Genomic DNA, 25,329 nt, shown 5'->3' with positions numbered 1-25,329 from the left:
ATGGAAGAAGCAGAGGGTTCCTCCGGCTGAGAAGTGTGTTGGAAAAATGGATGCCTTTAGGACTAACCTTCACCCCGAGTCTCATGGCTCCCAGGGTGGCTTCAAATAGCAACTCCTCTTTTATATGACCCTCACTCGAAAAGAAGCCAAGGCTGACTCCACACTCTGCCCCAGCCTTCCAAGGCTTGCTTCCGGAACATCCTCTGAGATAAGGGTTCCCAGTCCTGTACCTGCTGCCCTCACCCCCCCACTCCTGGCCTTAGAACACCGAGACAATGGGACAGAACTCTCGAAATTGGGCTATTCTGACTTCCGGGGTGTGGAGTCAAGGTCGAGCCACAGGTTCTGCGGACTGCTTGACCAGCTCACAAAGGGAACTGTGAGAAGTGGGCACCATGTCCGAGGGGTGAGTGACGGGCAGGAGCGGAGCCCCCAGGGCTGGGGCGGGTGGGTGGGGAGAAGAGATGCCTGGAGAGGGGGCTTGTGTGCTGGGCCAGCCCTGGCTGCGCCCCGGGCATTCATGCGGCTGCCCCGGCGGCTCCGTCTGTGGTCAGCTCTTCCTCTTCAGACTCTCCTGGAACTACTTATTCCAGAATCAGAGGAAGGGACCCTTCTCTACCCTCATCCCTCACCCCTACTTCCCACTCACCATTCTACACCCCTGCAGCATCCCGGGGCTGCACCCTCTCCCTGGAGGGGCCGACTGTGGACTCCACAGGAGGCTTCTTCCTTACAGGGAGCGGCTGAGGGCCGTGCCTGGCCTCCACCCTCCCGGCTGATCCGTCAGTGGATCCCTCCTCTCAGCCATCTCCTCCTCCCACCTGCTCGAAGCCTGGGCATGTCTCCTCACTACCACCTCACTCCCCCTCGGGACTCCTCGACACCATGAGTAACCTTAACTGCACACCTCTGGAACCCCGACTTCACGCTCCTCAAAAGGCCCATCCCCCGCCACACTGTCCCCACTCCTCTGAGGCCCAGATCACCCCAGACCTGCAGCCCTCTCTCCCTTCCTCTCCAGAGCTTACCAACGCCTCTGGGACTCCTCCCACGTGACCCTTCAAGAGCTGCTGGACGAGGAGCAGCCCCTGCTGGAACCCGTGTCGCCCAGGGAGCGGCAGTCGTTCCAGTACAGGCTCTCGTCCGTCTACCTGTGCTACCTGGGGCTGATGCGCCGGTTCGACACCCTCTACGACCAGATGGTGCAGCCGCAGAAGCGGCGGCTGCTGCGGCGCCTGCTGGACAGCGTGGCGGGCCGCGTGCTGGAGCTCAAGGACGACCTGGTGCGCGCCGACCTCAGCGAGTACCACTGCCTGGACCGCGTGCTGCAGGACCTCAAGCTCACCCCGGTGCGCCGCGGGCGGCGGAGCCACGCCCACTCCAGCGGAGGCGGGGGGGGGGGGAGGGGGCGGGGCGTCAGGTGAAGAGTAGCCGGTGACCTTGACCTCCCACGGAAGTGGAGCCAAGTGGGGCAGGACGTGGCGGAAAGGCTGGAGTTGGTCCTGATCCCCCAAGGACAACCCCGGTGTTGGGACCCCTGCAAGGGAAGGGGGGACGGCGCAGAGCAGGGGATGGGTGTCTGGAAGACGGGGTGCAAGCAACCAGTTGCGGGATGGCTAGAGAGTCAGGCTGGAGGCTCCGCGGGGCTGGGAATGCCCACCAACGGCAGGGATTGAAGACTCCCCCACACCACCAGGCTTGCTTCTCCAAGTCTGCTTCCTGGACCAGCCCCATCAGCAGCACCCAGAACTTTAATCAGAAATGCAGAATCTCGGACCAAACGGGGCTAATCTGCTTCTGCATTTTAACAAACCCCTGGGGTGATGTGAATGCGCTGGCCACCAGGTGCGCCAGGGCTTGGTTCGCTGCTCCTCATCGGAAGCAGTCTCAAAGTTTCCAGAACCCGCTGCTTCAAGAGACTCAGCTGCCGACTTGAAAAAACAAACTGATAAAACAGATTCTCCGGGCCCTGCCACTCAGATGTGCTAGTCTGGGGAGGGCCTAGGAGTCTGCATTTTAAGAGCTTTCCCATTCATTTTGATGCACAGTCAGGACTGGGACCACTGCCCATTCCATTTCACGATCCTCCGGAATTCAGCTCCGGTTACACGGTGGAGCAGGGCAATAGAGGGATGAGCTTAAGGGGATCCGCCCATAACCCATGAATCTCCCGCCCTGGGGCTCTAGGATGAAGGAAGCCAGCACCAGGCTCAGTAAGCAGAAGATGGTAGTATCAGCCAGATGCCCTGGATTTTGAGTCCTGACCCTCCTTCCCCCTTGTTGCCCCAAAGGCAGACCTGGAGGTTCCAATCCCCAAATACTTTCTGTTGGAGCAGTCCACCGTTCTGAAGGAGCGAGAGCTGATGCTGGCAGAGATCCTGTCCAGAATGAAGCCAGTGACCTCTGAGGTGGTAAGTCAGGGAGACACCCAGATTCCTCTCATACACCCCACCCAGAACAGAGATGCCATCTTCCAGGACACAGAGAGGACTTGTCCTACCTATACCTGCCTCAGAGTGTTCCTTGGGTAATCCCTGGCCTGCTTCAAGGATGCTCTCCTGCTCCTTGAACCCTTCTGACACCGACCTAGAGGACGGGACTTGGGCACTGAGATGCTCTGGGAGGACCGTTTCCCCAGCATGTCCTTTGATGGATGGTGTCCCCGCTGCTAGCCTAAATATAACCCCTTCTCGTCTTCTCCTGCTCCTTTGCCCCTACGGTGGCCAGGGTTTTCCAGAAATGCACCGGACCGAGGCCATAATCCTGCTGCAAAGGGCTGAGCGGGCCAGGCAAGGACGGCTCCGAGCCACCTTCATGCGAGAGATACGGAGAGAGGAGGAGCGGGATCGGAAGATTCGAGAGGACGGTTGGCACAAGTTTGATCAGGACCAAGCAGCTGTGACCATACAGAAGGTAACCCCCGCCCCCAGCACCCAGGAGGAAGTTCAGAGTTGAGTCACCTCTTCCAGGAAGGCTGCCTGGCTTAGCGATTGAGGACAGAGGTGCAGGGGCTTGGATTCTGTTGCCCCCGCAACTAGATCCTTAACTCAGGACCTAAGCAGTTAACAAGCTTCTTTCTTGTGCGACATCTCATAAAAGCCCCAGAAACAGAAAGATCATTAAGATTAGAGGAGAAAGATCCAGAATAAGGTAGAACAGAGTAGATGATCATTCCAGGAACTCATAAGACTGTTAAACATGAGTCACTAAAATGAATCCCGAGACTCCTGGCAGCTGAGGTAAAAGGAATGGTGACAAATGAAACCGAGTTTGAGAACTGATGTGATCCAGATGTCCTCAAGGCTGGTACCATCTGGGTCACCCTCTACTTTACCATGGAAATGACCTAATCGCAGCCCATCCGCCCACTGCAGAAAACCCAGCCCCATCCCTAGGTGTCTCTGCCTTCTTACCATTCCTCTGGTCACCCTCTCCTACTCTGGGTGGCCATTCCGTACCTCTCAGCACTTGCTGTCCCCAGTGTGTGTGTGTGTGTGTGTGTGTGTGTGTGTGTGTGTGTGTATGTGCGCGCACGTACCTTCTCTCACTGAGTCCTGCTGACACAGGCCTCCTCTGTTTGGTACTGGCTACCAGCTTAAGAAGACTGGAAAGGCCCAAGGAAAAGTCCAGTGCAGAAAGGGAACCCTTTGCTCCTACAGCATTGTACCCCCTGAGGCCACTGCCCTGTCCCATTGTAGGACGTCCCTTGCCACCTTTATTTCCAGAAGCAGGCCCAGACTGTGGACATGGGGCTGGTCTTTCTGTCTCCAGTGAACATCTCCCAGCTTCTCCGTCAAGCCCCAGTGCTTCAGAAACTGTCCGCTGGCCCGAGAGAGGGAACTTAGAATTCCTTTCCACCAAAGCCCAGAAGCAAACCAACCAACCAACCAACTAACAAATAATTACTCAAGAGGATATATGCCCTCCAAATGGGATACGCTTTTTTATTTTTTAAAAAGATTTTATTTTTTTATTTGACACAGAGAGAAAGTGCACAAGCAGGGGAACAGCAGAGGGAGAGGGAGGCTCCCCACTGAGCAGGGAGCCCAACAGGGGCCTCGATCCCAGGACACTGGGATCATGATCCGAGTCGAATGTAGACGCTTCACCAACTGAGCCGCGTAGGCACCTGTAGATTTTTAGTTTTTTTTTTTTTTTTAAGATTTTATTTTATTTATTTGAGAGAGAGAGACAGTGAGAGAGAGCATGAGCGAGGAGAAGGTCAGAGGGAGAAGCAGACTCCCCATGGAGCTGGGAGCCTGACGTGGGACTCGATCCCGGGACTCCAGGATCACGCCCTGAGCCGGAGGCAGTCGTTTAACCAACTGCGCCACCCAGGCGTCCCGATTTTTAGGTTTTTAATCAGTGAACAGAGCATGTGCATCTGAGTGCCTGCCTCTGGCTGACTTGCTAATGTCGGGCTGGCCCAGGGGTGAGAAGGCCCTGCTCCCCCGGGGCTCACTAAAGCAAGAAGGTCTGCCCCAAAGAGAGAGCCCCACTTCTCCCATGAAAGCCAAAGCAAGTCATTTTGTCCTTGTTACCAGACAAGGAGAATGTGGAAATAGTGCAGACAGAAGCTGCTCTCTGAGGCTCTGTTATGGAACAGAACCCACCCGGCCAGGCCCGGGTGCTGCCTCCCCCTGCCCGGTGCCCTGTCCCCACCCCCTTGGCACCGGGCTGTCCACAGGGCTGAGAGCAGCCCGAGGCCTAGGAGAAGAGCACTGGGCAAGGAGTCAGGAACCCGGGCCCTGTGTCAGCTCTGCCCGAATGGGCTCATAGACCCAGGAGAGGCCACGTCCTCTCTCCTGCCTCAGTTTCCTTGGGTCAAAACTATAGGAATTCATCAGGGGAGCTCCTTGGTCCTTACAGCACTGATGTCTACATGACTATATGCTGGGGGAGGGGAGGTCAAGTGTGTATTCCAAATACTGTGGGAACTCTGAGTCATGAGAGTGGGGATGCTTCTGGGAGAAGGTGGTATTTGAACTTGGCCTCAAAAGATCTAGCAGATCGGAGGGTGGGGATGAGAAGGAGGGAATACCTAGGGGCCCCTGAGGGAGCAAAGCCTTGGAGCTGGACCCCATGTGTGCCTACTGGCCCCGTGCTGTCCTGGGCTGCTCCCGCTCAGAGTCACTCGTCCACGAGCTGCCCTGGAAGGTGTCCTTGCCTCCCCCACCTCCTGCTCCTAAGCTCCCCTAGCCAGACCTTTCCTTGTGAGGGGCTGGTGCTTCTGCCTGGGGCTGATCGCATGAGTTGCATCCCTACAAAAATGCGGCGTGGGGCGTGTCTGGGCCCACGTGTCCCCCAGGTGTGGAAGGGTTACCTGCAGAGGAGACGTACTCAGCAGGACCGGCGAACGGAGATGGAGTTCATCGGCATGGTAAGCCCCCGCCTCACCTCAGGCAAGGGCTCAGGGTGAGCTAGAGCCTGGGGTCTCTTCCCCTCTTCTTCGTCCCTCTGGGTCCCCGTATAGCTCCGCACAGCTTACGCCTCCCGCCACTCAGGACTGTGTTTAGCAAGAGTGGAGGGTGCAGGTGTGGGGTTCAGGATTTGGGAAAGAATGAGAAGGACCAGAAACCCGGGACCAAGCCCCATCCTTTTGTACCCCTCCCTCTCTAAAACCCTTGGAAGGATCTCACACGTGGGGCGGGATGAGGGGTCAAAGCACAGAGAATTCTGGACCTCATGTTCATGCCCCTGGCTGGAAGGAGAGGCTGAGTGGGTGCGCCCAGCACAGGGAGGAGCCCCAAGGCTAGTGGGACCACCCCCCTCCCCCACCAGGGCTTTTACAGCCTCTGGGAGAACCCCGGGGGCCAGGGTGGGAGGGAGGGCGTTCGTATCCCTTTCACAGCAGAGCATTTCAAGCCACTGTCTCCCCATTTGCTCTGAGGGGCCCAGACTGGCTTCTCTTCCGCACTGCAGGGGGTCTAGCTGAGTGTCACCGGGGTCCATGAGCCCGAGCGTGCACGTAGGGGAGGTCAGGCTTGGGGGTTTGGAGAGCTGGACCCCCAGGAGGCAAGACAGGCAGAGAGAGGCCAGGGTCGGGCCTCGGGGGTAGGTTGGGTGGGGGGGCATGGCGTGGCGGTGGGTGAGGAATGAGCCTGGCCGCCCGGGCCCATCGACAGTGTGAGCTCAGCGTTTTCAGTAATTGTCTCTGCGCAGAGTGATATTTAAAATACATTTGGGAGCCAATGAGGCGGGAAAGTGGCTGTGAGAGCGGCTGCCAACACGGGCCGCTGGGGCGGGGGGTGGGTGGGGGCTGGGGCCGGCGGCCCACAGGGGAGGGTGTGCTGCGGGGAACGGGCAGGGGGGGCCAGCCCAGATGTATCTAGCAAAGTCATTATCAGAGTAATTTACACAGGCGAGTTTGAGCTCCAAACACAATTTCTCCTGATGCAGGCATGCCCGTTGTTCCGTGCGCGCGTGTGTGCGGGGCCTCACGTGTGCGGGAGTGCTGGGGAAGCCGGGGGCAGGTGTGCGTGCCGGAGGCCGGGGCTGGGACCTCCCCACTCCCACTCCTGACGCCCTGGGCCTCTTCTCCTCTTCGCCAGCTCCCCTTGCCACCGAACCAGGTGGAGAATGCGGGCGTCATGTACCAAGCCAGCCTCAGGGAGGATATCCGGAGGGTCCGCCAGACAGAGAAGGAGGAAGAGTTCCAGTTGGAGATAGAGAAGACCCATGATTCTATCAAAGAGACAGAGGGGCCTGACATGAAGGAGAAGTTGAAGGAGCAAATCCGACAGTGGTTTATCGAATGCCAGTCAGTGTCCCCGGCCTTCAACGCCTCTTTCCCTCCTCACCACCGCGTCCCCACATCTGTTCTGTTCTCTAGTCCAGACTGGGCCCTTTTCTCCATCCACTCCCGTCCCCCTTCCCTCGCTGCTCACACCCTGATTTAAACCTGGAGCCCCCAACCACAGGACCATCTCTGCACATGACTTCTCATTTCCTTGGATGGAAGAGAAAATGCCAAATCTCGAAGGGGAAAGCATCCATGGCTGCCTCCTGAGGGGTTTCTGTTTTTGTTCTGTAACGCTCTACTCCTTCCCTCTCATCTTCCATCCCCGTAGTCCTTGTTCTTTCTTCATCCTTCCATCTACTTAACTATCTGTCCATTCATCCGCTCTTCTACCCATCCACCCCCCACCCCCCTAACTACCCATCCACCCATCCATCTGTCCATCCACTCACCTGTGTATCTCTCTGACCATTTTATGTTTACTTAGTGCCCTCACTGGTCGATTCCCTGATTATCCAGATGATTCTGTAGGTGGATCCTACCTGATCTTTGCAGACAAGACTCCAGAACAGGTACCCTATAGGTGGAGACAGGAGACTTTCTGTGGTGGGTGGGATCTGAGGTTACAAACAGTACTGAGTGTAAACTGAGGGGGAGAGGTCAGCCTCTGCAGAGGCAGATGTGGCTGGAGGAAATATGTGTAGCTAGCAAGACAGCAGGGCGGGGGAGGCAGTGCCTGTGTCTGGAGAAGACGTCCTTGGGCATGGAGAGAAAGCATGTCTGGTGAGATTCTTTGTGACTTCAAATCTCTATGGGCCAAGAAAGAGAAGCAGTTCTGATCAGAACATCTCTTTCTTCCTGGACACCAGTGAGGTCTCTGAACTTTCAGCTATGGACCCCTGGACACCTGGATCCCACGAGTGACCGCAGTCAACCCCCATCTCAGGCCTGGGTTCTTTTGCTCCTGTAGAATCCCACTGGTCTTCTCTGAAATGTCTTCCATCGTTGGTCACAGGTAAAAATGGAACTGGAGACAGAGATCCAGGAGAGCAAAAGAAAGGACCAAGAGAAAAATAAGGAGAAAAAAGAGAGGAAGCAGAAGAAAGGAAAGAAAGACAAGACCAGGAAGGGGGTAAAGTTCCTCTTGGTCTGAGGAGATTCCCAGTGGGAGGCTGGTCTGAGGGGAGGAAGGGGCAGGGACCATGAGGGGGTCGAGGTCAAAGGATGCTTCTGTTCTAGGAAGCAGACACGATGCTGAAAGTGTGGCCATCCAAGTTTATACCTGTCATCAATGCCGGCCATGAGGAGTACATAAGTAAGGCAGGAGCAGGCTGGGGAAGAGTGTCCAGGCCCTGTGAGGGCCTTGGGGTGACCCAGGGTCCTGGGGAAAGTGAACACATGCTCTGTGGACCAGGAGGGGTAGTGTGGGTGTGCGGATGGGGAGGTCGAGAGGAGAATGCCAAAGGAGGCCGCAAGTGTGGAGTGCGATGCGGTTCCCTGGGTGGGGGGAGTTTTGCCTTTGGCCTTGGGGTCAGGCCTCCATGATCTAGGTAGAAGCAGTGCTGGACAGTCCTGTGAGGATGAAGGGACCAGCCTGGGTCAGGTTCCTGGTCCATGTAGGCATGTGTATGAGACAGACAGACAGGTGCAGAGACGGAGCAAGAGACGCGTGGACCAGTCTGGGTCGGGTTCCCCTGCCAGGTTTCTGTGAGTGTGTGGGTGCCCTGGGACTCTGAACTTCATTCTTCTGTCTGTCTGTCCCTGGTTAGATGTATGGAAGAACCGGTGTGAGAGCATATACCCGAAACAGGGTTTTGACCCCGAGATGCTCCAGGTGGAGAAGAGAAAGGAAGTAGAGCAGGAGATCCGGATACAGGTGCGTGAGCTGGCTCAGGGCCTCCCTGCAGCCCTCCGCACCTCCCCTACTTTGGGCTCTTCCCCTCAAGGCCCCCGCCCTGCCCCTCTACACACCACCTTCTGTGTCATTCCAACTCCACCTTCGTCCATCTCGGTCCCCTTCCTCCTCTGGGTCTCTCTGGTCCCTCTCTCCCTGGGGTGCTGGGGTCACACCCACCATTGTGCCCATCAACCCTTCAAGAGCTCCTGCCGTGTGGCCGCAGGGTGTACCTAGGAAGAATTAGATCATGTGACCTTTCCAATATGGCCTTTCCACCCCCTGAGGTGGGCGCCGTGATTGTCCCGATGTGACACAACAGGCTGATTAAGTCCGGCAGCTGCTCATGGCACAGACTTTAAAGGGTGGGTCTGGGGCTTGAGCTGAAAGCCATTGATTCTAGCTAGGAGCTTCTCCCCACATTGGTGCCAGGTGAGGGCAAGGCTCCAGCGTGACCAGGGCATGGATTAGTATTGGGAGTGGACCGGTGCAGGGACAGGGACTGGGACAGGACTCCCTGCTGTCCCCCCAGGTGGACGAGCTGATGCGCCAAGAGCTGAAGAACCTGCGTCTGGTCGTGGACAGGGAGGAGGGGAGACCCCTGAAGCGTATGAAGGCAAGATGAGGGGTGAAGGCCGGGCCCCGGACGCGCACACAGTGGGGGAGGCAAGGACCGGAGGACGACAGCCCGTGTGCTTGTTTCCAACCAGAAAAAGACTGGGAAGAAAGCCGGGAAGAAGAAGAAGGAAAAAGATCTGACCCCAGACAGGTAGCAGACCCTTTACCTTATCGTGGGAGGTGGAACAAACCTGGGCCCAGGACCGGTCTCACTTCCCGTCCTGGTTCCGTTCTGTGTGACCCGGAGAGAGTCACTGAACCTCTCTGACTCCCTGTCCTCGCTAACCGAGCACCCGCCCTGCCAAGCCCACGAGATAGCTGGCCATGAAACAGAGCAGTGCTTAGAAAAGGATGGTGGGCAGGCGGATGCGAGTGCAGGCTTGTCCTCGGGGCTCCCTCCCTCCTGCTCCTGGGAGGCCTCCGGCCTTTTGCCTTAATCAGCTCTGTCCCTACCAAAGCCATCTCCCCCCCGACGCCTCTCTGGGCCCTTGGGGAGCTCCCCGGCTACTCACTTCTTTGGTGAAGTGAGTTTCGAACACACCGACGTCAGCTGCTTCCAGGAGCCTAGACGTCAAGTGTGATTTCTAGAAAAACGGTCATATGTTGGCCAAATGACTGGATTTCTGATGGCGGAACGTGGGGACCTGAGCAGACTGATGGAGGGAGGGCTGCAGAGGGTGCGTGTCCTCCTCATGCCCCGCTCAACCCGCGGAGCCCCACTGTGGGCAGACGGCCTTCTGGCCAGCGGGTTGGCACTGTGGCTTCTGATGCTGGCTGTCCAGTGGCACGCTGGGTATTTTTGTCCTCAAGCCTGCCACTCATCTCCGTCTCCACTTCCCTTCGTCCTTGGGGACCCCTCTGCGCTGTCCTCTGCAGGTCCGTGGACTCTCTGTTTGAGGAGCTCGTGGTCTCCGGCTTTCTAAGGAAGTGCGAGACGGTGGCCTTGAAAGATTACATTGGTGAGACCCCTGTCCGGCACCTGCTCCCAGGCTGAGGAGCGGTGCCCCGGCCACGGCCCTCCCGTGCCTAGCTACCACCCTCTGCCGGGAGCCTTCTCCCCCAGGTGACTCTCTTTCGGCCCTGCGCCAGCGGATGCCACACACCTGTGCCCCCAGGTGACTACCTCTATCTTGGATCTGTTCTGAACCTGGCGAACAAGTCGCCTTCACCTTCCCTGTTTGACATAAGACAGAATGTGGCCTTGTATGGGGTCCTTCGCCTTGGTAAGATGCCCTGGGGAGCAGGGAGAACCAACACTGGCAGGCGGCTCTTGGGGGAGCCGAGGTGCCTGTCAGGGCGGTTGAGGTGGGCATGTCCCCGGTGCCATGGGCCCCTGCTGGACTCCTCCGGTCTTCCCCACGCCCTGCCGGAGGTCACACCCAGATTGGGCCACCCCAGAAATCATGCGGACTCTTGGCCTACCAAGGAATCCTCTTTTCTGGGCCCTTTCCCAACCCCAAGTGATATCCCATAGTCTGTCCCCTTCCCAGAAGACCAGGATCTTTCTGAAGCGGTTGGTCCCAGGCCCTTTAATTCCACCCCTTCATGATCCAGAAGTGGAAAGAGATGGTACAGAAAACAGAAAGGGCATTGGAAGGGGCTAGAAGGCTCCCTCTTGACCCTGTAGAGAACTCTTCATAGTTGTACCTGGGAAGTCCTTGGAAGCCCCCCGGGCTGCTTCTCGGAGCATGCCTGCCTGGGGATGGGGCCCCCCACACTGGGGGTCAGCAGGCACCTAGGATCCAAACTTCATCCCACCCTGCCCTGGGCCTTCGGCCTCACCTTACACTGTGGCTTCCACCCCAGCCCCCCTACTGTCCTACTGCCTGCCTCTGGCCCGTTTCCTCTCTCAGGCTCCCCAGATATACACTCCATGGCCCCCTTCATCCGCTCCATCCTCCTGGTGGGCCCCTCTGGAATGGGGAAGAAGATGCTGGTCAAGGCGGTGTGCACAGAAACGGGCGCCAACCTCTTTGACCTGTCCCCCAGCAACCTGCAGAGCAAATATCCTGGCAAGACGGGGACACAGATGATCGTGCATATCGTCTTTAAGGTCTGGGTCCCCCGACTTCGGCACCTCTCGTTCTCGGGCTGTGCCCACAGGGCAGGGGGTGCTTTACACTTAGGAGATCCCTCATCTGCCTATTCGGTGTGATGTCCGGAGCTGCTGAGGTCTCCTTACCAACCCCTGGGAGGACCTTGTGGATTTCTGAAACCTTGTGGATGGGGAGCATGGCGGGAAGTGGGGAGCAGAGCAGTTTCTTTCATGATAGGTTTTCTTTCATGATGAGGTTTAATACGCAGGGTCCCCATGTGGCGGGGGGGCGCGACTCTGTTCCTAGGGAGGTGTGGCGGATGGCAGCGGGCTGAGAGGAGGGGTGGACGCTGCATGGGAAGTGGGGACCGGAGCCCCAAGGTCAGCCTTTGGACCAGACGGGGGAGGTGACCCTTGCCCAGGGACATCCGACGTCAGGTTTTTATTCTCTGATCTGTCCAGGTGGCTCGGCTCTTACAGCCCTCTGTGATCTGGATTGGGAATGCCGAGAAGAATTTCTATAAGAGGGTCCCAAAAGAAGAGAAGGAGGTGCGGGACCTGGGTAGCAGCCGGAGCCAGGGGCAAGGCTGGCGTGGGCTTGCTCAAGTCAACTCCAAACCTCACCCGCTGTGGGGCCTTGGACAAATTCCCTCTTCTCGGGCTGCCTTGGGCTTATCCTGGAAGCATGACGGGGGCCTTCTGGCCACCTCCCTGGATCCCTCCCGGGGTCCACTGGAGGCTGGGTGTGGACACGCGCTCCGAGAGAATGCAGAAGCCCATACGAGTCACCATGTTCCCGCCCCCACCCTGCCCCAGAGCAGATGGACCCAAAGCGAATAAAGAAGGATCTCAGCAAGGCCTTGCGACTGCTGAGCCCAGGAGACCGCGTGATGCTGATAGGGACGAGTGACCAGCCGCAGCTGGCGGAGATGAAGGGGCTGTGCCGGACCTACGAACGGATCCTCTTCATGCCTCGGCCCGATTACGCTTCTCGCTTCGGTGAGACCCTGCGATGTGAGGACGGGCCAGACCGGGGATCCAGGGACCGGCCCTGCCCGAGCCTCCTCGCCCTTCTTCCCCTCCCCACTGCCGCTCCGAGACGGCGCCTCCCATGCAAGGAAGGGGAACTAGACAAGCAGCCTGGTGGTGTGGGTCCTGGCCTGGCTCCGTGGACACGGCAGGCCCCGTAAGTCCTCCGAGTCTCATTTCCTCGTGTCACGTGGGGAGAATGAGTCCCACCTTCCCGGGAGACGAGGCACTGATGAGCACAGAGCCACTCTCCAGACGCAGGGACCTCATGTCTGATAGGGGCCGAGGTGCTCACTGCGGCTTCTCCCTGTCCTGGGTCCTCCCCTGCTACCTGCAGTGCTCTGGAGGCAGATGATAGAGGCCCAGGGGGTCCAGGTGACCCCGAACCTAGACATCAGTGCCCTGGCCAAGGTTTCCGATGGCTATACACCCGGTCACATTCTCCAAGCCATCCACTCCGTGCTGACTGAGCGGCGGGTCCTGCAGCTGTCCAAGCGGCCCCTGGTGGCCTCAGAGTTCTTGGGGCACCTGGCCAAGCTGGAGCCGGTGTACAGGGAGGAGGAGGAGTCCCTGAAGGTGCGGCTTGGGGGTGTGGTGGGAGGAGGGAGGTCAGGAGGGAGGGTAATGGGTCAGCACTAACCAGGGAGTCAGCCCTCTACGGCCCCCTTAGACACCTCCCTCTGCTCCCCCCTGGAGTCCAGCTAGGAAGGGGACGAGAAACCCAGGAGAAGGGCCTGTGGCAGGACCAGCTTACCTGGTGTCCTCAAGGGTTGGAGCCTAAAAGTGTTACCTGGGTTTTAAGAGCCGTGGTTGGTCCTGACACCAGCGAACACCCACATTCCCCTCCTGAGTCACCACCCACCAGTGCTCCATGGGGGCAGGATGGCCACAGAGAGAGGGCTTGCCCCTTGACAGTGGCTGACCCCATGGCCTAGAGTATTTGGTGGAGAGCAAGGGAAACCGGGACCCTAGCAGGACACCTGAGCTGGGGAAGAGAGGAGAACCAGCTGCCGTGGAAAGGGGAGGACAAGTTCGGGAAACAGAAGCAGGGTGGCGGGGAGGGGGGTGGGGGGAGGCAATGCCCTCCCCTCTCCCCCTCCTTCTCCCACCAGGACTGGTATTTCAAGACTCCACTGGGCAAGAGGAGGGTAAAACTCATCAAGGACCAGGATGCTGGGGAAGCCAAGCTGGCGAAGGAGAAGAAAAGGAAGTGATGGTTGAGGCAGGGTGCTCGAGCTGGGCAGGGGACTGGGGCGCGCCCTGCAGGTGAAGGGCCTGGGGCAGAGGCATAAACGTCCAGGCAGCTCAGGAGCAGCTCTCTCTGTCCACCTCCGAGCTTCTCACACCTGTTCTGTGCCCCCTGCCGGTGCCCAGACTCTCCCCCACCGCCCCGCCGCATCCCTGCTGGCCCTCTGTCCTCACCCACTCACAGCCTGCACCCTCGGCCCCCAGAGCCCTGTCCTCTGACCCCACCTGTGTCTTCATCTCCTGTCCGTTCCTGTCCTGGCTCCCCAGCTCTCTTCCTCCTTGGGGTTTTTAAGAAAGAAAAAAAAAATAGGAAAAGAAAGAGAAGGAAAAAGCGAGGGGAGAAGGAAGGTCTACGGTAAGTCTGGAAAAAGAAGAAAAGCAAGTGTGGAAGTCAGCAGACACTGGTGTTAACCCCACCTCGGCACTAACTCCCTGTGTGATCTCACACAGACCTCTCCTGTGTCTGGGCCTCAGTTTCCTTGTAAAGCGAGGAGAGATTGGACCAAGGTCCCTGGTACTCTAGAGCTTGATTATCCTTACAGGAGTGTGTCAGGGTTAGGACTCTTAGGCGGTGGCAGGGTAGAGTAGAGGACGGTTCTAGAGAGAAAGGGTATAGGAGGTGGCCAGCACAAGGGACCGTGGGGGGCCGGGTTTTAAGTTCTCTTTCTCCTTGTTATCCTGCTTATCTCCCCAAATGTAAGTAGTCCCGTTACCCAGTGTGCCTGAATGGGCCACTTCCTCCTCCTCACTCCCCACCTGGGACCCCTCTAACGTTGGCAGGTAGGGATGGGAGATGGGGTCAGACCCGTGGTGGGCACTGGGAGTTTCTGTGGCTGCTCGTGGGCTGAGCCCTCTCTCCCCAGGCCGAAGTCTGTCTTCTGGAGAACACCTAGAAGGAAAGCCTCGTGGAATGGAGCCTTCTTAGCCATTTGCTCCTACTGTGGACCCTTTCCTTGGGTTTGGGAGGCAGAAGGTGCAGGGTTGACCGGTGGCATTTGGGAGGGCAGGAAAAATCGCCGGGCACCCACAGGCCCTCCCTGTGGGGCCAGAGCCCAGGCCGCCGGAGCCTGGCTGGGTAAAGCACACAAGAGAAAACAGAGAGAAGGAAATGGCAGCTTGAGGTCCACCACCCCCGTTCTAGTCCCGGGTCTGCCACACCTTGGTCACACCTTGGGCAGGTCACTTCCCACACCTGGGCTCTGTGCTCCTTTACCTGTGAAACTGCAGGTTGGCCCCCACGACCTGGGCGATCCCTTTTCAAGCCTGCGGGCCATCAGCTCCAGGGTGGACTCAGGGTTGGAGGGCTCAAGCCTCACTCTGTTTTCCAGCTCTTCCCTAATGCCCACGGCAGCCTGAGGCCGCCTTCCTGGGACAGACAGCGCGGCCAGCCCGGGCTATTTATGGCACGGCCTGTGTGTGCTCCCTGCTCCTCCCACACCAGGCCTCTGCCCGCCTCGGGGCCAGTGCCTGCCTGCCCAGTCGGCCGGTGACATCGCCCTGAGACCCACTTCTTCGGCCCCTCTCTCCCAGAGATTGGCCATGCCTGGGAGAAGGAGCTCCCCTCCCCGCTGGGGAGGCCACCTGGGGTGCCTTCCTTCGGCCCCAGCCTGCCGGATCTGGGAGTCCCAGTCCTGCCCAGTCTGGGAACCGACCCGGCGATCGCCACTGCTATGCCGTGACATGGCCTTGCAGAACGCCCTGTACACTGGAGACCTGGCGAGGCTGCAGGAGCTGTTTCCCCCACACAGCACAGCCGACCTGCTGCTGGAGTCCCGGGCCGCCGAGCCTCGCTGGAGCAGCCACCAGAGGGGTGAGGGAATGCCAGGGGCGGAGGGCTGTGGGGCAGGGGCCTGGGCTGACCCGACGCGACGCCGAGTTACCAAGTGCTTGAGGAAAAGGAGAAGCCCCTGGCTACTTCTCCGTTACCCAGAGGCTTGCCTAAGCCTTGGCTCGGGAGCGAAGTCATGCGGAGCCCAGAATAGCTTCTGCTGAACTGCGTGGCCGGGTCAGGCTCAGCTCAGGGACACAGAGACCCTCTCCGTCCATCTGTCCGTGTTTCCTTCCTCCTCCTCCCTCCCTCTGCCTCCTCTGACCCCCAACCCCAGCTTCCCCCACTCCTCTTCCCACATGCTCTTACGTCCTCTGTCCTCATGAGCTGGTCCCCAGAAGAGTGCAGGGGGCGGGGAGAACCCCCCAGTGACAGACACGCCCTCTGTGCCAGGCTGGTGGAGAAGCCCAACACAGGGTCTGCAGAGAACCCGGAGTCTGCCCCGGGACCCATCGTCACCAGGGCGGCCTCAGGACCTGCCCTGGCCTTCTGGCAGGCGGTGCTGGCGGGGGACGTGGGCTCGGTCTCCCGCATCCTCGCAGATTCTGGCACTGGCCTGGCCCCGGATTCCATCTTTGATACCAGCGACCCGGAGCGATGGAGGGATTTCCGCTACAACATCCGCGCTCTGAGTACGGGCCTGGGACAGGGGGCGGGGGGGGGTGCGGGGAGGAGGCCAGGAGTTCTGAGTGGGAGAGGGGAGGCTGGCGATGGAACTCTGGGCTCCCTCTTGCCAGCCTCCGCCCACCTCCTCTGTTGCCTGGTGGCTGTCCGCCTCCCTGCAGGGTCTGAGACCCCCATCCCTCTCTCCCTAGGACTCTGGTCTCTGACATACGAAGAGGAGCTGACCACACCCCTGCACGTGGCTGCCAGCCGGGGCCACACGGAAGTCCTGCGGCTGCTGCTGAGGCGGCGGGCACGGCCTGACAGTGCCCCTGGGGGCCGCACCGCCCTGCACGAAGCCTGTGCTGCAGGCCACGCCGCCTGCGTCCACGTGCTGCTGGTGGCAGGAGCGGACCCCAACATCCCCGACCAGGATGGAAAGCTCCCCCTGCACCTCTGCCAGGGGGCCGGCACCCTTGAGTGAGTAACCTCTCAGCCCCGTCCCCATCCTGCTCTCAGCGGAGGGAGGGGGGTCAGAGCCAAGACCCCAGGGAGGATGAGCGAGCAGGTCGGGGCGTGCGGGCTGGCTGAGCTCGGCTGGGCTGGGAGTCAGGAAGAGGGTGCTCCCCAAACCACCCTTCCATTGGCCTTGGCCCTGGAACTTTGGAAGGGCCCGTACTTGGGACGGTTTCTGCTTCCCCAGGGGTGTAAAAGGACCATGGCAGGGACCCAGCTGCAGAGCCTGGGCTGGGAAGTTGTCTGGATTCATTGTGGGCAGCCGGAATACTGTAAAGTGTTCATTTTTCTAACCCTATCCTGTGCTCCAGGCCCTGTGCTAAGTACAATAGTAACTGAGACATAAGCCTGCCCTCAGGGAGCTGACTCTCCAGCAGTGATCCAGACACTCTGGAAAGGAAAGCAGCCCCCGGTTAAGGCATGCATTGATCCCTGTGGGCAGGTCTTGGCATTTTCCTAGTGGTGGCTAACCCTCAGATAAATGGGCCTAGGGACGGAACTCAGCTAACTAAACTCACAGGAAACTGATAGACCCATCCTTTTAAATAAAGATTTTATCTGTTTATTTGACAGAGAGAGAGAGAGAGGAGGGCATGAGCAGGCAGAGAGGCAGGCAGAGGGAGAGAGAGAGGAAGAGGCAGGCTCCCTGCTGAGCAAGGAGCCCAATGCGGGACTCAATCCCAGGACCCTGGAATCATGACCTGAGCGGAAGGCAGATGCTTAACCGACTGAGCCACCCAGGCGCCCTCTCACTCAATTTTTTTTGATGAGTGTGGAATCCTGGCAAAGGGAGCCTTGGCAAATCCATGAAGTACCTGTACGTGCAATAGAGGCCCTCCCTCTACTGACCGCACACCTGATGAATTTCACATCTTGCTCCTGAACGGGGCCAAATTTCTATCCCTTCTATCACGAGCTACTTAACCTCCTGTTAACTTCATCCTCCTTCAGCAGACTCCATGGACTTATTATGGTCGAAGATGTACTCTATACCAGTATGTCCCAATAGAAACACAATGTGAGCTGCGTATATAACTTAAAATTTTCTAGTAGCCTTATAAAAAATAAAAGAACAATCATGGGGCACCTGGCTGGCTCAGTCAAGAGTTGGGACTCTTGATCTCTGGCTTGTGAGTTCAAGCCCCACATTGGGTCTAGAGATTATTTTAAATATAAAATCTTTAAAAAAAAAACAGAAAAAATATGAAATTAATTTATTAAATTGTGGTAAAATACACATAACATAAAATTTACCACCTTGACCATTTCTGAGGGCACAGTTCAGTGGGAGTAGGCCAGTTTACATTGTCAGGTGATCATCACCACCATCCCTCTCGTGAACATTTTTAATCTGATGAAACTGAAATCCAGGGGCACCTGGCTGGCTCAGTTGGCTAAGTGTCTTCCAGTCAGGTCATGATCTCAGGGTCTTGGGACTCCTGGGGCGCCCTGCTCCATGGGGAGTCCGCTTCTCCCTCTGCCTCTCCCCTTCTCTCCCCCTCCCCCTGCTTGCTGTGTTCACACTCTCAAATAAAAAAAATCTTAAAAACAAACAAACAAAAAACCAGCCTGGAATTCTGTCCCCACTAAACAACAGCTTCTCATTTTTCTCTCCCTCCAGCCCGGGATAGACACCACTCTTTTGGGTTCTAGAATTTGACTATTCTAAGTACCCCGTATGAGTGGACTTACAGGACATTTGTCCTTTGGCAATGGCTTCTGGCACTCAGCACCGTGTCCTCAGGGTTCATCCTGGCTGCAGCAGGTGTCAGGATGTCCTCCCTCTTTTAGGCTAAATGAGACCCCATTGTCTGAAGATGCTGCATTCTAGCCATGCCCCTGCTGGTGAGCACTGGGACTGCTCATAGTCTGGCTGTGGTGAATAGTGCTGCTGTGAACATGGGTGTGCAAATATCTGTGAAACAGTGAAATTAATTTCATTTTTTTAAAAAGATTTTATTTATTTATTTGACAGAGAGGGAGAGATCACAAGTAGGCAGAAAAGCAGGCAGAGAGAGGGGGGAAAGCAGGCTCCCTCCTGAGCAGAGAACCCGACATGGGGCTCGATCCCAGGACCCTGAGATCATGACCTGAGCCGAAGGCAGAGGCTTTAACCCGCTGAGCCACCCAGGTGCCCCTGTGAAATTAATTTTAATAATATCTTTTATTTAACCCAGTATATCCAAAACATTGTCATTTCAACATATAATCAGTATACAGAACTAATGAGATATTTTTACTTTCTCTTTTTTTGTACCAAGTCTTCGAAATCAGTGTGTGTTTACACTTACGGCGTGTCTCCATGAGGCATGGTCATAATCCAAGTGTTCAGGAGCCACGTGTGCTTGGTGATCACCAAATCAGACAACACAGCTCTACAAAATCCCACATTTTTGGCTTTGGTCACATTCTAGCCCAGCCATATGGAGACCACACCTGGTTGAGAATCGTTCTGCCCTTTCCTGAGTGAACAGAAGTATTTTTAAAGTTATTATGGATAACTTTAAGCCTGTAGAAAGGTGGGCAGGATAATATCATGGGCCCCGTGATCCATCACACTCCCTCTCCCTGCCAAGGGCCGCTGTCACAGCCTTCCAGGCATTTTCTCCTGGGCCGCTCGCAACTTCATTCGGTCCAGGTATTAGCAATTATCCCATTCTACAGGTGAGGACACTAGCTCCAAGAGGCTAAGTTCCCTTCACCTTAAATTTCCGTGTACACGGTCTTACAGGCACACACGACCTTCTGCGAGGGCTGTGTTGGAGCAAATGTGGCTGGCCAATTTTGGTTTTGTTGTTCTTTTTCCTACGCCCCCAGTTCCGTCTGCACCCATGGCCAGGCCCCATGTCCCCCTTCCTCCTCCAGCCCCGGTGTGCGCAGCCCTCCAACTGCCCTGCAGGTCTGAATGCCAGACGCTCTCTTTCCTGGCTGTGCAAACGTGGGCCAGGTCCTCACACCCTCAGGGCTCAGTTTCTGCCTCAGGACCTAGGAAGAAACAGGTCAGTTCACGTAAAGCCCTCAGAAGGGTTCCTGTTCTCACGGCATGAGGGCTCGTGTGACTCTCACCCCCACAAAGAGTTTAGGGCAGCACTCCTGCAGAGGGCAAGCGGGCTTGGAGAGAAGCCTTGCTGGCCCCAGGACATGGCTGGGATGACTGGTGACCGCAGGATGGAAGGGGAGGGGAGGGACAGAAGCAGGAGTCACCCAAGTACTCCCCATGGGTTTGCTCTGCGCGGACTGGTAGGAGTGGAGGACTCTATTTCCCTCCCCACCCCCATCTGGCCCTTCTCAGGTGTGCCGAACTGCTCCTGAGGTTTGGGGCCAAAGTGGACGGTCGGTCTGAGGAGGAGGAAGAGACCCCTTTGCATGTGGCCGCCCGGCTGGGCCACGTGGAGCTGGCAGACCTGCTTCTGAGACGGGGGGCGTGCCCTAACGCCCGTAATGCCGAAGGCTGGACCCCGCTGCTGGCTGCCTGCGACGTCCGCTGCGCGTCCCCCGCCAACGCGGAGGCCACCACCGCCCGCTGCCTCCAGCTGTGCCATCTGCTGCTCTCAGCTGGAGCCGAGGCTGATGCTGCGGACCAGGACAAGCAACGGCCTCTGCACCTGGCCTGTCGCCGTGGCCACGCCGCCGTCGTGGAGCTGCTGCTTTCCTGCGGCGTCAGCGCCAACGCCATGGACTATGGGGGACACACGGCCCTGCACTGTGCTCTGCAGGGCCCAGCTGCAGCCCTGGCCCAGAGCCCAGAGCACACGGTGCGAGCTCTGCTCAACCACGGTGCCGTCCGCGTCTGGCCGGGGGCCCTCCCCAAGGTATGGGGCCGGGGCCAGAGGGGAGGGCCGTGAGGGTGAGGGGGCCATCCGGGAGCCTCGGACCTGCCCCCGCTCACTCTAGATGCAGCCTCACACTCTGATTCATCACATCAGCAAAGCCCAACAGGGGGCAAAGGCAAGGACGCAGACCAGCAGGAGGGGTCTGTGTGTGTGTCCACACATGTGCGCTCACGTACATAAACACATGTGTGCATACATGCATGTGCACGTGCGTGTGCATGCACCAGTGTGTGCGTGTGCGATGAAGGTGGACGGAGGGCAGAAGGCAGATAGTCACGTACCTGAAAAGCCAGGAGCCGGGACTGATGTGAGTGTCAGGGGAGTGAGCTGATGAGAGGAGCACGTGGGAAACTCAGCCTGGCAGTGGGATCCGTTTAATGAGACTCTCTGTGCACGGGAGAGGCTCCCCCAAGGCAGAGTGATGAGCCTGAGTCATGAGGTTCAAAGCCTCCAGACCTTGTGCAGACAGACATTGTCCTTGTTTCAGAGAGCTTAGCAGGACGGGCATCCCCCAGACCAGCAGCCGCTGTCCTGGCACCAGAGAAAAAGCCTTTCACCATGAATTTCCTGGCTGTCTCCTATTTTATTAACATAAAATATTCCCTAAGTAGATTCAACGTGAAGACTTGTGCTCCTAGATGCCCTGTCCCATACTGCGACATATCTGGAGGGGGCCATATAATGTCGCCGAGGGTGCTGGGAGTGGATTGGGGACCACTGTTCTCTGAGGAGCTGGGTCAGAACAGTTATAGGGCAGCAAGCTGTGGGCAGAGCCCTCTGGGCCATCTCGGGTCTTGAACCGTCCAACCCTGCCTGGTTCTGGACACTCCTCTCCTGTTCCTGCCTTTCCCCTTCGCTCACAAACCTAGAAGCATCTGTCTAGATTCCTAAGCAAGACCAAATAATTAAACAGCCCGAGAGTTCGGCAGATTGGTCTCCCCTTTGGGAAAATACAAGAAAATCAACAATTAACACTAATTAATCTCCTATTAACACCAGATAATTAGGAGACGAGCAATTCCCTGTAATCTGACGGTGGCTCTGACAGCTAATGATTTCCCCTTCGGGGAGAGGGTGGGAGGAGGAGGCAGAGCAGTGAAAGGGTTTCCCGAGACCCCACTGCCCGCCCCCCCCCGCCCCCAGCCCCGATCTGCCTGGCCTTAGGGACTAGTACATCAAGGGGGCCTGGGGGGCCTTAGGGACTAGTACATCAGTGGGACTGGTAGAGCCAAGTGCCCCATTCCTCCCCTTCGTCTGGGTGCTGCATCCCAGGTGATTGAAAAGTTCAGCAAAGAGTCCCGCCTCCGTCTCCCACAATCTGGAGCAGACCCATGCTTGGCTGAGGTGCTGTCTCCCCACCAGGAGTCATCTGTGATCACTGCCGGCCTCAGCCAGCTCTCCAGGAGCCACTGGGGGCTCAGGAAACCCGGAGCCGGGGTCTGGTTTGATGCTTGTTCCTGTGACTATAGGCAAGTCACTGGAACGCTTTGAAGGCATGTTCCTTGCATGTAACACAGTCTCTAGCGAACGGTGCTGAAAAGCTGCAGGAGCCTCATGGGTGACAGTAAGAGGGAGCACAGCCCTGCCCACCACCAGACACTATTCTATGGTGTGATACCTTGGAAGTAAGTGACAACCACGAGTGCAGGCTCTGGGACCTGGCGCACAAGCCTCATGACCCTTGGCAAGTTGCTTAATCTCTCGGGGCCTCAGTTTCCTCGTGCATAACACAGGGACGTAAGAGTGCGCCTGCTTCGTAGGGTTAGTATGAGAACTGAGCTCATACACATCAAGCCCTTGAGATGGGATCCTAACCTAGAGCTAGCGATCAATCCCTGTTAGCTCATGTTCTTCTAAGTTAAGTAACATGCGGGAAAGCTGCTGGGTATTATCCCGAAGTAGGGGGAGAGAGAGATGCAGTTTGAACTACTGCAGGAGGCTTCCTGGAGTGGAGGGGACTTGGGATGTGCTGGGCTTGGAGATGGAGGAGGAGTCAGTCCCAGACCTGCTCTGGGCAAATGGGATGGGGCAGCGAGGCTTTTCTAGAGCACAGGACAAAGCACCCTCCCAACACACTCAGTCCCTAGCCTACCTGGTTTTCATCGTAACGGCTTATCTGGGGTTGTTGATGTGTTTACACTGTTTCCTCCCACTGAAATCAAAGTTCCCAGCTGACAATGACCTGTCTGTCATCGTCATTGCTGGGTCCCCAGAGCTCAGCCCATAGTGGCCCTCAGTAAATATTTACTAAATGAAGAAATAAAAGAATGAAAATGGCTCCAACTCGGTCCCACCAGGCCTCTTCTGGCCTTGTCCCTTCTCTCTGAATCCTCTCCCCAATGGCCTCACTTTAACTTGATCACAACTGCAAAATCCTACGTCTTGAGGTTATATTTATATGTACTGGGGATTAGGACTTCAACATTTTGTGGGGGGGCACAATTCAACCCATAGCAGCCGTTCTATCACCGTCTGGCCATTCTGCGCAGACTGGCTGGGGACCTGCCGTGTGGGGGAAGCCCAGAAGTGCTCTCTCTGCCTCCTCCAGGTGCTGGAGCGCTGGTGCGAGTCTCCGAGGACCATCGAGGTCCTGATGAACACCTACAGTACCATGCAGCTTCCCGAGGAGGCCATGGGCCTGGTGCCTCTCGAAACACTGCAGGTCAGATTCCAGGACCCGGAACACCCACAAACTCAGCTGCCTGGCCCCAAGGGACTCCCGCTGCCTCCAGGGAAGCTCCAGTCCTTCCCCCAACCCTGCCCCAGAGAAACGACCCAGAGACCCACTTACGTCCCAGCAGAAGATGACCCACAGGTTGAACATCCAAAACACCAGCATCCCCCCGCCCCGCTCTAGGAGGAAAGGGTGCCATTTGTCCAAGGCCGCCTCACTGAGCCCCTCATTCTGTCCCCAGAAGCACCACCGTTTCTATTCCTCCCTTTTCGCCTTGGCAAGACAGCCCAGATCCCTGCAGCATCTCAGCCGCTGTGCGCTCCGTGCTCACCTGGCAGCCCACCTGCCCCACGCCCTGCCCCGCCTTCCCCTGCCATCCCGCCTGCTCCGCTACCTGCAGCTGGATTTTGAGGACGTGCTCTACTAGGTAAGTCCTGGGTTCCGTGGGTGGCCCCAGCCGTTTAGAAGGACGGGTCTGAAGCAAGAGAAGAATTCAGAGCAGGGCCTTGGCCAGAACCGGCCAGCCTCCTGGACCATGGGACCTCTCTGAATCCACACCTCTCTTTCCAGATGTCCCCTGCCTTTGGGGAGACCTGAAAGCGGATACCCCAGGGGGGGTCTGGTCTGCTGCTCACAGCACCCCCAACCCAGAACTGAGTTGAACCGACTCAGGCCCGAGGTGACTGTGTCAGCAGGACGTCCAACTTCCCAGGCAGATGTTGGTGCTGCCATTCTCACTAGGGAGAGACGCAGACAGACCACGCCGCCAGGTGATGTCTAACGGAGAGACAGCTGGGACTCATGGCAAGGGATGCACTCCTGTCGGTGGTCTCCTGAGGCACCCCTCCGGCCTACCCGATCCTGGTGTGAACATTAAAAATCTGCTCGCCTGCGTTGTTTGGTGCTGTGTCCAGCAGATCTTCCTCTGAGCTGGTCACTCAGGGGACTCAGGTTGGGCAGACTTATCCCCCGCCATCTGCCCCATGGTGCCAGCTGTGTCCTCGTCCCCCTCTGGCATCTACCAGCTGTTGAGCAGTCCAGGCAGACTTGCCCAGTGGCTCATGATGTGACCCAAGGGCCACCAGGTGAGACCGCGTCCGGACAACCAGCCAGAGGAGGGGTGAGCAAACAGGCTTCGGTAGAGAAGAGCTGCGGCAGGGATGAGGCGGTGCGGACGGCGGGACAGGATGGGAAAGGCGGCCTCGGGGCAGGGCGCTGAGGTGAAGAACAAGGCGGCCCGCGAAAAGGGTGCAGGTGTCAGCCATCAGGGAGGGTCACCGTGGCTCAGGGAGAGCGGAAGATTCAGGTTTGGAATAAACAACCCTCGCTACTGCCTGTCGTCCAGGTCAGGGAGCAGCCGACGCACACCTGGTCCTGCCCCTCTCGGATTTCGCTTTGGGGCGGCAGGAGCTGAGCTGAGGGTTAACGTGCCGGGGTCCCAGTCTCAGCTCTGCCAGTCGGTAGTGGCACTTAGATTTCTTCCCCTCTCTGGCTCAAGTCGCTCACATCTGTAAAACAGGAAAGGGGAGAGTCCCTGAGGGCCTTTGCAGCGCCAGGATTTTAAGACTTCGCAAGTGGCCAGCACGCAGGAGTCAGAAGGAAGATGGAGTTGACCGGGACGCAGAGCAGCCAATCAAGTGCACTGTGATCCCTGACGTCACGGGTCGCCGGACAGGTTTCCCAGGGCCCCAGAGGGCGCACGCGCAGGTGTTCACACCTTTCCCGCCAACTTCGGGAAGGACCGAGGCAGCGGTGGGCGGGGCCTGAAGGACGCAGGCGGCAGGGGCGGGGCCGGCGGGGCGCGAGGCCGGGGAAGGCGTGGAGAGAGAAGCCTGGGAGCAGCGGGGCGGAGGTGAGTGGGCCCGGGGGCTCCCACCCGGCCTCAGGGGCCTTGGGCTGACCCGCGCTGTGGGGCGCGACAGGAGGACGGGACCGCCAGACGGAGCCCCGGCCCCTCAGCTGTGGCGACGCCGGGCGGGTCCTGAGCGCGCAGGCCCGGGCGCGGGGTGGAGGGGGTTGGCCAGCGGTTTCGGCGGGGCTGGTGCGTGTGTGCGTGGGGCCTCTCCGGCAGAGCCCGTCTTGCGTCGGGCGGGGGCCTGGGAGAATGCCCGTGGCCCACCCGTCTGTTAGGCCAGGGCTTACGTGCCCCTGGGCCCGGGTGCCGCGCGCACAGGCCTGGCCCTCCGGTCCCCGCCGGAGTACCTTCTAGTGCGGGGGACCCTAAGCAAACGGGCGGCAAGGTGCCTCCGTGCTGAGCCCCCCGAGGATTCACCCGGCGATTACCAGCGTGCTTGGAGCGACTGGAGACCGGG

General features: G+C 58.1%; 2 protein-coding genes across 2 annotated transcripts; both read left to right on the top strand.

The window, feature by feature from the left end:
* Positions 1-395: 395 nt before the first annotated feature.
* Positions 396-13,529, top strand: IQCA1L (IQ motif containing with AAA domain 1 like). Its single transcript, XM_044244656.1, has 19 exons — positions 396-406; positions 1,022-1,349; positions 2,292-2,411; positions 2,728-2,913; positions 5,309-5,380; positions 6,552-6,760; positions 7,227-7,311; positions 7,755-7,871; positions 7,979-8,054; positions 8,509-8,615; positions 9,166-9,249; positions 9,344-9,402; positions 10,128-10,210; positions 10,367-10,474; positions 11,105-11,304; positions 11,749-11,835; positions 12,108-12,285; positions 12,653-12,891; positions 13,428-13,529. The coding sequence occupies exons 1-19, from the start codon at positions 396-398 to the stop codon at positions 13,527-13,529; spliced, it is 2,451 nt and encodes an 816-aa protein (XP_044100591.1).
* A 1,573-nt stretch (positions 13,530-15,102) lies between these two features.
* ASB10 (ankyrin repeat and SOCS box containing 10) lies at positions 15,103-23,444 on the top strand. The gene is made up of 5 exons (XM_044244655.1): positions 15,103-15,373; positions 16,207-16,474; positions 19,803-20,322; positions 22,892-23,005; positions 23,259-23,444. The coding sequence occupies exons 1-5, from the start codon at positions 15,103-15,105 to the stop codon at positions 23,442-23,444; spliced, it is 1,359 nt and encodes a 452-aa protein (XP_044100590.1).
* Positions 23,445-25,329: the final 1,885 nt, after the last annotated feature.

Source organism: Neovison vison, chromosome 4 (assembly GCF_020171115.1).
Source record: "Neovison vison isolate M4711 chromosome 4, ASM_NN_V1, whole genome shotgun sequence".
In the NCBI taxonomy this organism is placed as follows: Eukaryota; Metazoa; Chordata; class Mammalia; order Carnivora; family Mustelidae; genus Neogale; species Neogale vison.
The sequence above is the reverse complement of the archived record's forward strand: the minus strand, read 5'-3'. Positions and strand labels throughout refer to the sequence as shown.